The sequence below is a fragment of the Hemitrygon akajei genome, chromosome 3 (assembly GCF_048418815.1).
Source record: "Hemitrygon akajei chromosome 3, sHemAka1.3, whole genome shotgun sequence".
Taxonomy (NCBI): Eukaryota; Metazoa; Chordata; class Chondrichthyes; order Myliobatiformes; family Dasyatidae; genus Hemitrygon; species Hemitrygon akajei.
The window spans coordinates 27,032,673-27,046,055 of record NC_133126.1 but is presented as its reverse complement, the minus strand read 5'-3'; the positions used below and the strand labels follow the sequence as shown (position 1 = coordinate 27,046,055).

The following is a 13,383-nucleotide window of genomic DNA, read 5'->3' as shown; positions in this document are numbered from 1 at the left end:
GTCTTTGTATCAGGAGGTAGAGGGTAATGGTGGAGGGCTGCTATTGTGACTGGAAGTCTGTGGTGTACCTCAAAGATCAGTACTGGTGTCCCTTACTGTTTGTTACAGGATCATAGAGCACCGCAGTGTAAAAGGGCTCTTAGCCAATGCTGAACTATTGTTCTGCTCGGTCACATTGACCCTCACCTGGACCAGAGCCCTCTGCAATCCCTCCAATCCCTCTCGTAAATGCTGCAATCAAACCCACATCCACCACTTCTACTAGTAGCTCGATCCACACTCACATCAGCCTTTGAGTGAAGAGGTTCCCTCCTCAGTTTCTCCTCAAGTACTTCACCTTTCACCTCTAACCTATGAGCTCTAGTTCTAGTTTCACCCAACTTCAGTAGAAAAAGCCTGCATGCATTTACCTTCTCTACACCCCTCTTCATTTTGTATACCGCTATCACATCTTCCCCCTACTCTCATATGTTCCGGGGAATAAAGTCCTAATCTATTCAACCTTTGAATGTAACGCAGCTCCTCAGTGCATGAGCAATCTAGATATGAGCTAAAATTAGTAAGTTTGCAAATGATACAATGGTCTGTAGTGTTATTGATAGTGAGGAGGATAGTCACAGTGTCATACAGACTGGAAACAGGCCTTTTGGCCCAACAGGTCCATGCTGACCAGAATGGACTAGGCAACTATTTGATATTCATCACTTTGTAAGATACTGGCGATGGAACCTAATCCTGATAAATTTAGGGTGATTTTGGGAGTACTACTGAGGGTAAAGTATACACAATGAATGTTAGATCCTTGGGAAGTATTGAGGAAAAAGGTTCCCTAAAGATAACAGCACAGGTGGATAGGGTGGGTGTGTTTTCTTCGAAGTGGAGGTGGCTGAGAGGATGCAGTGATGAAATTACCACTGTTTCTTCAGGCTTTCATTATGTTCGGCAGCAAAATAAGATTCTCTTTATGGTTGGTAACAAGTTATTTGTTTTTTTTTCCCTCAAGGAGAAACAACTGGGTGTCTGCAAAGGCATTGGTTAAGTTCATGAAACCAAGAAAGGAGAGTGCCAAGAAGCAGGCCGTCGAAGGGCAGGCCCGCCAAACGGAACCAGCAGAGGTAGCGACTGGGCCGAATGCTTCTCAGGGACAGAGAGCGAGTCTGGACGAATCCTCACAAGGGTCCAACTCACTGGAGGAACCACCTCCATGTACACCCAGTAAAGGTAAGGTGGAGTAGGGAGTGGTGATCCTTCATGGAATGGCCTGAACCAAAGACTGGTTCATTGGCTTCAGTGCTGTCACCTGTTCAGTGTATTACTGAGTTTCATCAAGTCATCCAAGGGATGTTTCTGCATTGACCCCGAGTCTTCCTGTGTTCACTTTGACTGTTCATTGATTTTATTTCCGTTGTTCTCGGAACATGGACGTCACTGATTAGACTGCCCCAAGTTACCTGGAACACACTGAGTAGTTGACCATGCAGCCTTAAGACTGAACTCATGGAGCTGGGATTGGAAAGGACCCCACCCTTCAAAGGTCTGGTCTTCACACTCCGAGTCAGTACTTAACTGCCCATCCCTAATTGCTCCTGAGAAGACAGGGGTGACCTGCCTTCTTGAACCGCTGCAGTCCCTGAGGTGTGGGTATGCCCACAGTGCTGTTAGGGAGAGAGCTGCAGGATTTTGACCCAGCAAACGGTGAAGGAACAGCGATATATTTCCAAGTTAGGGTGCTGTGTGGCCTGGAGAACAATGCTTTTACTGCTTTCGTCCTTCTTGCTGGTAGAGGTGGTGGGTTTGGAAGCTGCAGTCTAAGGAGTCTTGGTAGTTGCTGCAGTGCATTTTGTAGATGATACAGACTGCTATCACTGCTTCAGAGTGAGTGATTGGTTATGGATGGGGTTCTGTCAAAATTGAACTGGGATTGTATCCCCAGAGATCATGTTGAGTTTTTGCCACATGTTGGTGACTCTTGCCTAGTCCTGTCTCAAGTTTATTTAGTAATGAGTAACATCAGCTACCATTGATGGGTCTGAACCAAGGTGTCAAAGAAGAGACTGGTGTGAATTTAGAGACTCAGCAATTCCTGCTTCATAAGATTAAAAATTGTTCCCATTAAGAGTGTGATAAGATAGACTCTTGACCTCACAATCTACCTCATTAGGATCTTGCACCTTACTCTTTACCAGCCCTACACTTTCTCCATAGCTATGAAGCTTTATTCTGCATCAACGCACTACATCAGAATCAGGTTTATTATCACTGACGCGCGCCATGAAATTTGCTGTTTTGCACCAGCAGTGCGGTGCAATACATTAAAAAAAACTATAAATCACAGTAAGTAATATGTATATTTTTACTGTATATTCTGGTTAATTGGGGCACACCGGAAAATCAATTAAATGGCTGCCCCAATTAGCCAAAGTTTCATAGAAATAGTTAAAAAGGTACAAAAAAGACGAACTAGTGTCTGAGTAACAAATTATATATTAAATGAAAAACAGAACAAATGAGAACTATCAATCCAATTACTAATAGTTAGTAATCAAGGAATTCGTCCAATGCACACTGCTGTGTTCTTTTGTTTGACTGTAAATGAACAAAATCAGTGCGGACATCTAGTGCAGAAAATCCCTAGTGCTTTCATATAATGCTATCAACGATTGCATCCTTCAGATCCTCATTTTCATTGTAATATTCAGGATGATTGTTGATACCTTCAAATTCTTCATAGTTCCTAATTTTTAGTGAAATAATTTCATTTTCACTCCCGGCCATTTCTGCAGCAAGCAAACCAGTTCGGAATTGTTTTACTGTTTATTACTCACCAACATTCAGTGACAGAAATCACTGCTTTTTGAAAACGAACACATGCACCTGATGCTATTTAAAAACCATTCGCTCTAAGTACGGTGTAGTGTCTATAATGGCCGCAAAAGTGCACATGACCAATGCTAGTTAGAAACTGATTGGTAACAGAGTCTTGCCTTATTGTGGCACAGTGTCCCAAATAAACAACGGGAATTTTGGCTATATTCTTGATGAGAGAGAGAGAGACACACACACACACACACACACACACACACCTAGATAAGACTTTCAGTGTGTCTCCATGCATGTGACAATAATATTCCAACACCAATACCAATTTCTTTGGGACTTGCTGAGACTATAAGCTCCCACTAGTTTCCTGTTTATTGTCCAGCCCTGTCTGATCTCAAGAGGCTGCCTTCTTGAGTTGCTGCTGTTTAACTGTGAACCTTAAAGTAATGGTACAACTGGGAAATGCACCAGGCTGTTTCAAGGAGTTATTTGTAATGTTTGGGTCTGGAGTCACGTAGCTGTGATAATGGTACAGCTCGGAGATCCACCAGTCTGTTTCAAGGAATTAACCTGTCAGGATTGGATCTGGTGTCACAAATAGGTGTAGCTGTGATGGTAGTATAACTGGGAGGTCCACCAGGCTGTTATGTGTGTGGGGTGGGTTTGGAGTCACACACAGGTCAGACAGGTGTAAAAGCAGCCGGTCTCCTCGCCTGGTGGAACCAGCTGCATTTTTAATTAATAAAAATAATTAATAACAGTTTTCATTAATAACGAACAGTTTTCAAATGCCAGATTACTAGAACCAGAATCAGATGTATTATCACTGGCATGTGACATGTAATTTGTTGCTTTGTGGCAGAAGCACAGTGCAAAGGAATAAAATTGTTATAAACTGCAAAAATAAATAAATAGTGTAAAAATGAATAATAAGGTGGTGTTCATGGACTATTCAGAAATCTGAACGCAGTGGGGAAGAAGCTGTTTCTAAACTGTTGAGTGCTGGTCTTCAGGATCTTGTACCTCCTTGATGGTAATGAGGGAGGACACGTCCCAGATGGTGAGGGTCCTTGATAATGGATGCCACCTTCTTGAAGCTCTGCCTTTTGAAGCTGTTGCCAGTGGTGAGGAGGGTTGTGCCAGTGATGGAACTGGCTGAGTCTACAGCACTCTGCAGCCCCTTGTGATCCTGTGCATTGGAGCCTCCATGGTCAGAATGCTCTCCATCATCGTACATCAGTAGAAATTTGCTAGGGTGTTTGGTGACATACCAAACCTCCTAAAACTAACAAGTTGGAGCTGCTGGCTTGCCTTCTCCATGATTGCTTCAATGGGCCCTGGAGGCATTCTTCGAAGTGCTGATGCCCAGGATCTCTAAGCTGCTGACCCTTCAAAGAGGACAGGCATGAGTTCACCCTGCACCCCTCTCCTGAAGTCTACAGTCAGTTCTTGGTCTTGCTGACACCCAGTGCACAGTTGTTGTGACACCACTCAATCACGTATCTCACTCCTGTGCGCCACCTCATTGCTCTCTGAGGTTCTACCACAACAGTGGTGTCCCTGGCAAACTTATAGATGACATTTGAGCCAAGCAGTACATTTAGAAAGCAACACACACAAAATGCTGGTGGAACACAGCAGGCCAGGCAGCATCTGTAGGGAGAAGCACTGTTGACGTTTCGGGCTGAGACCCTTCGTCAGGATAGTAAGAGATTTGAACTCTTACTATCTTTCCTTTCAGTTAGTCCTGACGAAGGGTCTCGGCCCGAAACGTCGACAGCGCTTCTCCCTACAGATGCTGCCTGGCCTGCTGTGTTCCACCAGCATTTTGTGTGTGTTGCTTGAATTTCCAGCATCTGCAGATTTCCTCGTGAGTACATTTAGAAAATAATGTTTTTGTAAAGTTTGCATTATTATTACTGAAGTGATGCAGCAGATCAGTTTCCATTGATGATTCTAGTCAGAATGAAATTACCTCTGGTTGGGATGAGGGAATTGTTGCATTGATTTTATTTAATGTAATTTTTGTTTTGAATTTCATTTTTTTTCCCTTATTTCTCTTTCTCTGCTCCCCCGATTACTGGGGTGCTGGAATTTCTTTTCTGACCTCACTTAAGTGCCTACCCGGAAAAGGTTTGCCTTTCTAAGGAGTAAAAGTAAAGAAAAGCTCCAGGAGAAACCATTGAGCCCGAGCAACCATCGCCATTCGCTGTCCATGGGTCTCCGTCTGTGGTCTTCCAATGACACATCGGACTCTGCCAGTGATTCACTTCTACACATCTCTGACTGTGGCAATTTCTAATCCCCCCTATTCCTCGTGTCCCATCACCATCCCCACCCAAGGGCACCACAGAATGGAGGCACAGGAGAGGAGCCAAGGGCCACATTGCCTGCCAGATTGTGACGATGTCAATGACAATGTTGATTCCAAAAGTGTAAAGGAATTAAAAATTAAATTAAAAACAGATCAATTGAAATACTACATCTGGCACGTTGGTGCCAAAGATTTCAAAGTAGAGCCAGTCATCCATGATTCCGGATTGTGCAGCACAGAATTAAACTGAGCATTTGAGTCTCGGAGCATTTCAGATGTAAGTAACAACACGCTTCTGTGCTCCAGTGCATTAATGTTTCCTTTACAAACCCAAATTTGGTGCGTTTCCGGAGTAAGAACTGAAAACTGTCATAAAGGGATGACTTTTTAGTTTTTGGATTTGTCCCTTCTGGCACTTTTTTAATTGGAGAGTGAAACTTGTACAAGTGAATGCTGAGGGACAACTCGGACCGCCCCACACTGCCAGGTGGACACGTGCATCCGTGCACTTGCTCAGCGGACGGACTTTGACCTTCCCTCGGACAGACACCACTCCCTCCTTCACCAGACGGATTTGGAAAAAGATCCTCATCCACTTTCTCCACAGCTATTGCCACTGAAAAGACGGTTCCCCAAACTGCGCACACCTGATGCCCATAGACACCGGTGGTTATTGAGAAATGTGGGTTAGTTGCACACTAAGGCACACAAGTGACCCCATGACACTACAGACACAACTTACAAACACAGACAACCTTGGCATACACAACATACAACAGTCAGTGGCTCAGCATGGAATTTGGTGATACAATGGAGGACCTTTCTACCCAGCATGCAATGTGACAGGGAAACCTCTCTGTAAGGGGACTGGGTGCCCATAGAGCTCCATACAGTGAATAGAGCAGTTTCCCATGTGCCTTGCATGCTGGGTAAATAGCATTCCATTTCACTGTGAATATTTTTCCCCAACACACAACTAAAGTGAGAACAAGTGACACCCTTCTCTGCAGTCCACAAAGTGTACAAGTTTCACTATAAACAAAAAGTTCACCCCAAATTATGAACTTCATTACCTGTGCTTACACGTATGTTTATAAGTGGCCAGCTGCAATGCAATGATTGTTGCCCATGAAGCTACCTGTCTCGTGCTCTCCTTCCCCAGTCTCAGGATTGACCGGTTTCTTGCCCATCCTGCTATGTGCCAATGCTGCCACTCTTGTTGCTCTCTCTGCTTCTACTTGGCGTGATATCATCGTTACCTCCCTTCCTTTCCTAGCAGCTTCCGATGTCTTAGAGGAGAGCAGAGTCATTCAGCTTGTAGCCCTGAAGGAAGGTGGAGCTCGTCTGATGGCGGTGAAGAGTGTGGGGCAATCAGGGAGGCGGTTAGCATTGAAAGCTAAAACCAAAAATCAAGGACTGAAAGCATGAGGGGAGCATGCCCACAAACTAAAACCCTAAATCCCGTTTGCTATTCTGAGACAGCATTAACTAAATAAAATGTAGATCTTTGTAGAGGTCTACAAGACGATAAGAGGCATAGGTAAGTAGAGTGGGCAGACAGAGACTTTTCCCAGGACTGAAATGTCTGTTATGGGGGAGGAGCACCATTTTAAGGTGATTGAAGGAAAGTATAGTGGTAAGTTTTTAATGCAGAGAGTGGTGGGTGCATAAAACACCATGCCAGGGTGGTGGTGGAGGCAGATACATTAGAGACATTAAAAAGACTAGATAGGCATATGATTGAAAGAAAAATAGAAGGTTATGTGGGAGGAGAGGATTAGGTTGTCCTTAGAATAGGTTAAAGGGTTGGCACAGTATTGTGGGCTGAAGGGCCTGCAGATGACTGCACCAAAAGCGTTGCTAAATTAAACTAAACCTCTTCTGCCTGTATGTAATCCATATCCCTCTGTTCACTGCACAGCAATGTGCCTCTTAAACATCATTATTGTATCTGCTTCCATCACAACCCCTTGCAGCCCGTTCTAGACAGTGTAATTTAAAAAAAACTTCCCTGTACTTCCTTTAAGAGAAGTTTGGACAGCTGCATGAATTGGACATCTGTAGTCCAGATGCAGTTTGATGGGTCTAAGCAAAACAACAGTTCAGCACAGACTAGATAGGCTGAAGGTCCTGTTTCTGTGCTGTAGCACTCTACGACTCTATAACACATCCCCTTTAAACTTTCCCCCTCTCACCTTAAATGCATGCCCTGTAGTATTCAACATTTCATTTTCAGCGGAGACGATTGCAATGCAGTGAATATTCCAAGCACGGTGACTACATGCTGAGAGTTATCCAGCTCCCAACACATACAGAGTGCTGGAGAAACACGGGCAGCATCTGTGGAGGGAGGTAGATAATCAGCGTTGTAGGCTGAGACCCTCCATCAGGATGATGATGGTGTGTGTGTGTGTGCTTGTCGACAGTGAGTGAGGTCAGCAGAGGGCTCGCTAGTGTAAGTGGGAATCGTAGCAGTTAGCTTAATGCTTTACAGCATCAGCGACCTGGGTTCAATTCTGCCGCCATCTGTATTCATGGTGAGTTGTGGGCACGCTATGTCGGTGACATTCGTGGGCTGCCACCAGCACGTCCTTGGACTGTGTTGGCCATTGAGTCAAATGACACGTTTCACTGTAGGTTTTTAAAGTTCATCTTTATCAGCAATACTGATACGTTAGTTTTGTATGGGCGGTAATCAGTTCGGTAAAGTATAACTGGTATCATCGGGGAGGCAGGCCAGGGAGTCGTGCAGCTTATTGTCTGTCCCTGCTGAACTAACTGTATCGTGTTGAGTCTGCATACTGCTTCCAGCGCTCATGTCGTTTGAGGTTTGCGAATAATGCACAGTTGCTGAACTGGGCTACAGATGGTTTTTAAAGATTTTTTCAAAACAATTATTTATTTTTAACAATGATTATTTCAACTGCAGGCATTATGTGACAGTGATTAGATGTGTTAATATTTTCTATATCTGTATTGTCTGTACATATTGTATCACTGCCCTCTATCAAAAATCATGTTTTTAATGGAAAGTGTTAAAACTGTAATTACACCCACCCTTCACTGTACAGGTTTACATGTATATGTATATTTAAGAATTTATATTGAATTAATATAATGTTTCAGAATGATGTTTGTCTTCAAGCTTTAGTACAACACAGGACTGGGCCTTCAGCCCACAATGTCTGTGCCGTACATGATGCTGAATTAAACTAATTTTCATCTGTGTGCGCGTGATCCATACCCCTCCACCCGTTCCCCACACATTTATGTGTCTGTCAAAAAGCCTCATGAACACTGCCATCCTGTCTGCTTCCATCACTGTCCCTTCCATGCACCCACCAGTCTCTGCACATCTCCTTTAAATTTCCTGACCTTGCCTTTGATGCATGTCATCTAGTGTTACATCATGGTAGCGCAGCAGTGAGCTCGGTGCTTTACAGCAGCCAGCTGTAAGATCGGGTTCAATTCCTGCCACTGACCGTACACCCTCCACATGACTGTGTCAGTTTGCTCCACGTGCTTCAGTGTCCTCCCAAATTCCAAAGGTTTTACGGGTTAGGGCTTGTAACGGGTATGCTTTGTCACGCTGATACTCAACATAATCCTCACTGATTTGATTTGACACAAACGATGCATTTCACTGTCTCAATGTACGTGTGACAAATGAAGTTGATCATCTCTAACCATCTTCATTTCTAGCCTGAGACTAAGATTCCAACTACCTATCCTATCTGTGCCTCTTTGTAATTTTATAAACTCCTATCAGATCTCTCCATCACCTTCAACACTCCAGTGTAAACAACCCAGGTTTGTCCCTCTTCTCCTTATGCCCCATAATCCAGCCAGCGTCCTGGTGAACAACTTCTGCACCCTCTCCGAAGTCTCCACCTCCTCCCCATAATGGGGCGACAAGGTTGATCCAGCAACATTACCACCATCCACATCCTTCCTCTGAACCGGTCTCCTTCACTGCATGTTACTGCCCAGTAATAGGCTCAGCTGAGTGCCGAGCATGAATAGTGTTGTGTGTCTTGTCAGCAGCGGGAAATGGACAGCAGGGCCAAGCTGCAGTTTGTGGCTGGGCCAGCAGATGGTGCTGGAACCAAGGGAGTTAGCCATTGGGAAACGGGTATGCAATTTATAAAATTCTGCTTGTAAACTCTACCTGTTCCCCTGCCATTTTAACTTCATTCCCCTTCTCTCAGAGCCGACCCAGACCTCTTCATTTATCCTGCTTGGATACTATTGCAGCATCTGGGCTGAAGGAAGATAGATGGAACAGAGTATACAGCTTATTATACATAGTACGGGCTCTTCAGCCCTCAATGTATATTAGACAATGTACATAGAACAAGTATACAGAATATATAGCATCCAAGCACGGTACAGGCCCTTCAGCCCACAATGATGTACCAACTGCGAAAAAAGCCTTTTCTATACTCACACAGCCCTTAACCCTCCACTTTTCCTACATCCATGTGAGTCCTACTCAAGAGTCCGTTAAATGTCCCTAATGTATCTGTCTCTACCACCACCAGTGGAATTGAAACGGTTGCTGGCGCTGTAACAGTGTTACGCTACCGTGTCACCCCAACAGTACACAGCGGACGCAGTGTTTGGCAGGATGTAAAGTTATCCATCATGGGGCACAAAACAGAACACGGAGTACTTGTTAAACAGGAGGAGATTGTATTGAAGTTCAAAGGGGACCCTTGTGAACCTGTACCGTCACTGAAGGGCAGCACACAAGAGCGCTATGCGATTAGGAGGGTAAATGGTATGTTGGCCACTAGGTGGCACTGTAGCATGGGGAGCAACGCAGTGGTCTAGCATTTAGCGCAATGGCTTTACAGAGCCAACGATGACTGATTGAGGTCCAGTACCTGCCACTGCCCGCAATGAGTATGCTCCCCCTGTGACCGTGTGGGTTTCGTCCAGGGGCTCCGATCTCCTCCCAGTATGTGGGTATGCCCTATTGGCACTGGAAGCACGACCACACTTGCAGGCTGCCCCCAGCGTAATCCTTGCTAACTTGATTTGATGCAAAAGCGAGCCATTTTACTCTATGTTTTGATGTGTATGTGACAAATAAAGCTCATCTTTACATGAGGATATGAATATAGGAGCACAATTCAGCTCAAGTCTCTTTCCCTCAAAATAAAAATGGACTGAGTTGTCATTGTAAGAAGTTGTCTTGCGGGGAAGATTTGCTTGGCTTGTTCCACAGGTGGTATTTGTCATGTGATGAGAGACGACTAGACTAGAACTGTAGTCTGCAGAGTTTAGAAGACTCGGGACATTTCATTGGAATTTGTGGAATTCCTACAGGACACAACAGGCTTGGATACAGGGAGGGGGTCAAGCAACACCATCTCAAAATAAGGGATGGGCTGTTTGTTTTTAATTCTTATTTTGTTCGGAGATACAGCACGGTAGAAAGCTTTTCCAGCCCAATGAGCCCACACACCCCAATTATACCCAATCAGCCTACTAACCCATACGTCAGGGGAATGTGGGTGGAAACACAGGAAATGCATATGGTCGCAGGGAAAACATGCAAACTTCTCACAGGCAGCGGTAGGAATTGAACCTGGAACGCTGTGCTGTAATAGTGTTGTGTTACCGCGCTGCCTAGCTGAGGACTGAATGAAGGGGAACACACACAAAATGCTGGAGGAATTCAGCAGGCCAGGCAGCATCAATGGAAAAGAGTACAGTCAACATTTTTGGCCAAGACCCTTCATCAGGACTGGAGAAAAAAAAGATGAGGAGCCCGAGTTAGAAGGTGGGGGAAGGGGAGGGAAAAGCACAGTGTGACTGGTGGATCCGGGAGAGGGGAGGTGAAGTAACAAGCTGGGAAGTTGATTGGTGAAAGGGCTGGAGAAGGAGGAATCCGGTAGGAGAGGACAAAAGACCATGGAAGAAAGGGAAGGGAGAGGAGCACCAAAGGGAGGTGATGGGCAGGTAAAGAGATAAGGTCAGAGGGGGAAATGGGGAATGGTGATGGGGGGGTGGCATTACCAAAAGTTTGAGAAACTGATGTTCGTGCCATCAGTTTGGAGGCTACCCAGACGGAATATAAGTTGTTGCTTCCCCAAACTGAGTGGCCTCATCACGACAGTGGAGGAGACCATGGACCGCCAAGTCAGAATGGGAATGGGAAGTGGAATTAAAATAGCAACACCTTACTTTCTGTCTGGGTACCCTCCAACCTGCGTACATGTGACAAATAAAGCGGATTTTTGTAGCAGATAATAGAACTGCATACAATATAGTCTTCATTCTTTCCTGCAGTTACTTTAAGTCTTAACCACTGGGGTTCTGACCCCTGTACAAAGAGAATCAGATCTTTCTAATTGTTCTGCATATGGCCCCCGTAATTTAAACACTCTGCAGTCTCCAACCAAAAAACTTCCAACCTATTCTCATGAACACGCAGCTAAGTTTTCCATTTCTGGCAAAGGTTCCCCAAAATCTCCCAATGCTGTCACACTTGTCCAGTGACTTGTCTTCCGAAACTGCACATACAGTATGGCCTGAGTTTACTGCAGGTTCTGCATTACCTGCCAGCTATGGTGTTCTGTCAACAAAGTGAAACTGATAGAGTATCTGAAAACTTTGTGCTGACAGGAACCAGTTCAGACAGTGATGCAAGTTTGAATACAATAGTTGCTGCTTTCGCCATTATTACAACAGCACCTGCCCCCACCCCCATTAGACCTCAGAAAATCACCCTGACTAAGCAGGAATCTCCCCGTTTACAGAAGTAAAACTTCTAACAGTAAAACAGAATATTACCTATTGGTACTCATACAGCCTGAAAGCAGGCCCTTCTGCCCACTGCATTCATGTTGACTGTGTTGCCCTGCATTTGGCCCGTGCCTCTCTAGACCTCTCCCCTTCATGTACTTATCTAGATGGCTTTTAAATGTTCCTAATGTGCCCACTTCATTCAATATTTCTAGTAGCTCATTCCAAATAAGCACCACCCTTTGTGTGAAGAAGTTGCTCCTGATATGTCTTCTAAATTGCTCGCTTCTAGTCTTCTTAAACTTCTTGTTTTCAGCACGGCCTCAATGGGATTGTGCTTCTAGGTAATAGTTCTCAGCTCATAGGACCATAAGGTATGCTAGAAATAGGCTATTCATGCCATCAAGTCTGCTCCACCATTTGATCATTTCAACCCCATTCTCCTGCCTCTCTCCTAAACCTTTGATGCCCTTGCTAATCAAGAAGCTATCAAGCTCCATTTTTAGCACACCCAATGACTTAGTCCCCACACCTGTCTGTTGCAATGAATTCCACAGTTTGTCACCCTCCAGCTAAAGAAATTCTTCCTCATCTGTGTTCTAAAGGGACATACTTATCTTTTGAGTTTGTGCCCTTTGGTCATAAACTTTCCCAATATTGGAAATGGACTCCCCTTGTCCACTCTATCTGAGCCTTTCAGTATCAATAAGTTTCAATGAGATCCACCTTCATTCTTCTAAACTCCAGTGAGTACAGGCCCTCATATGCTCTTCATACGTTAATCTTTTCATTCCTGGGATCATGTTCATGAGCCTCCTCTCGACCCTCTTCAATGGCAGCACATCTTGTTTCAAGGGCCTAAAACTGCTCACAGTACTCCAAATGAAATCTGACTAAAGCATTGTTTTTATATTCCGGTCTTCTTGAAATGAATGCTGGCATTGCATTTGCCTTCACTACCACCAACTCAGCCTGCAAGTTGATCGTTAGGGAATCCTGCATGAGGACTCCCAAGTCCCTTTGCACCTCTGATTTCAGAATTTGCTCCCTGTTTAGAAAATAGTCTATGCCTTTATTCCTTCTACCAATTTGCATGACCTTGCACTTACCTACACTATATTCCATTTGCCCCTTCTTCACCCATTCTCCTTATCTGTCCCCGTCCTCCTCCAGACTTCATGTTTCCTCAACAGTACCTGCCTATTTTTGAATCATTCTGGCCGCAAATCGTCAATTTCATCATCCAAGTGATTGATACATAACCTGAAAAGAAGTTATGTATCTACACTGACACCTGTAGAACATAGCTAGTCGCCAACAGCCAGCTAGAAAAGGCCCCCTTTATTCCCACTCTTTTCCTCCATGCTAGTATCTTTCCTGTATTATCATGGGCCCTTATCTTGGTTAGCAGCCTTATGTGCAGTACCTTGTCAAAAGCTTTCTGAAAATCCAACTAAGCAACATCCACTGCATCCCCTTTGTCTATCCAACTATTA

General features: G+C 44.5%; 1 protein-coding gene across 4 annotated transcripts in view; it reads left to right on the top strand.

The window, feature by feature from the left end:
- Positions 1–13,383, top strand: part of ccdc88c (coiled-coil domain containing 88C) — a 240,256-nt gene that overhangs the window by 192,510 nt on the left and 34,363 nt on the right. For all 4 annotated transcript variants that reach the window (XM_073039398.1, XM_073039399.1, XM_073039400.1 and 1 more), the window contains one exon: positions 1,004–1,221. In XM_073039398.1, coding sequence (XP_072895499.1) covers positions 1,004–1,221 — 218 coding nt within the window. The remainder of the gene's footprint in view (positions 1–1,003; positions 1,222–13,383) is intronic.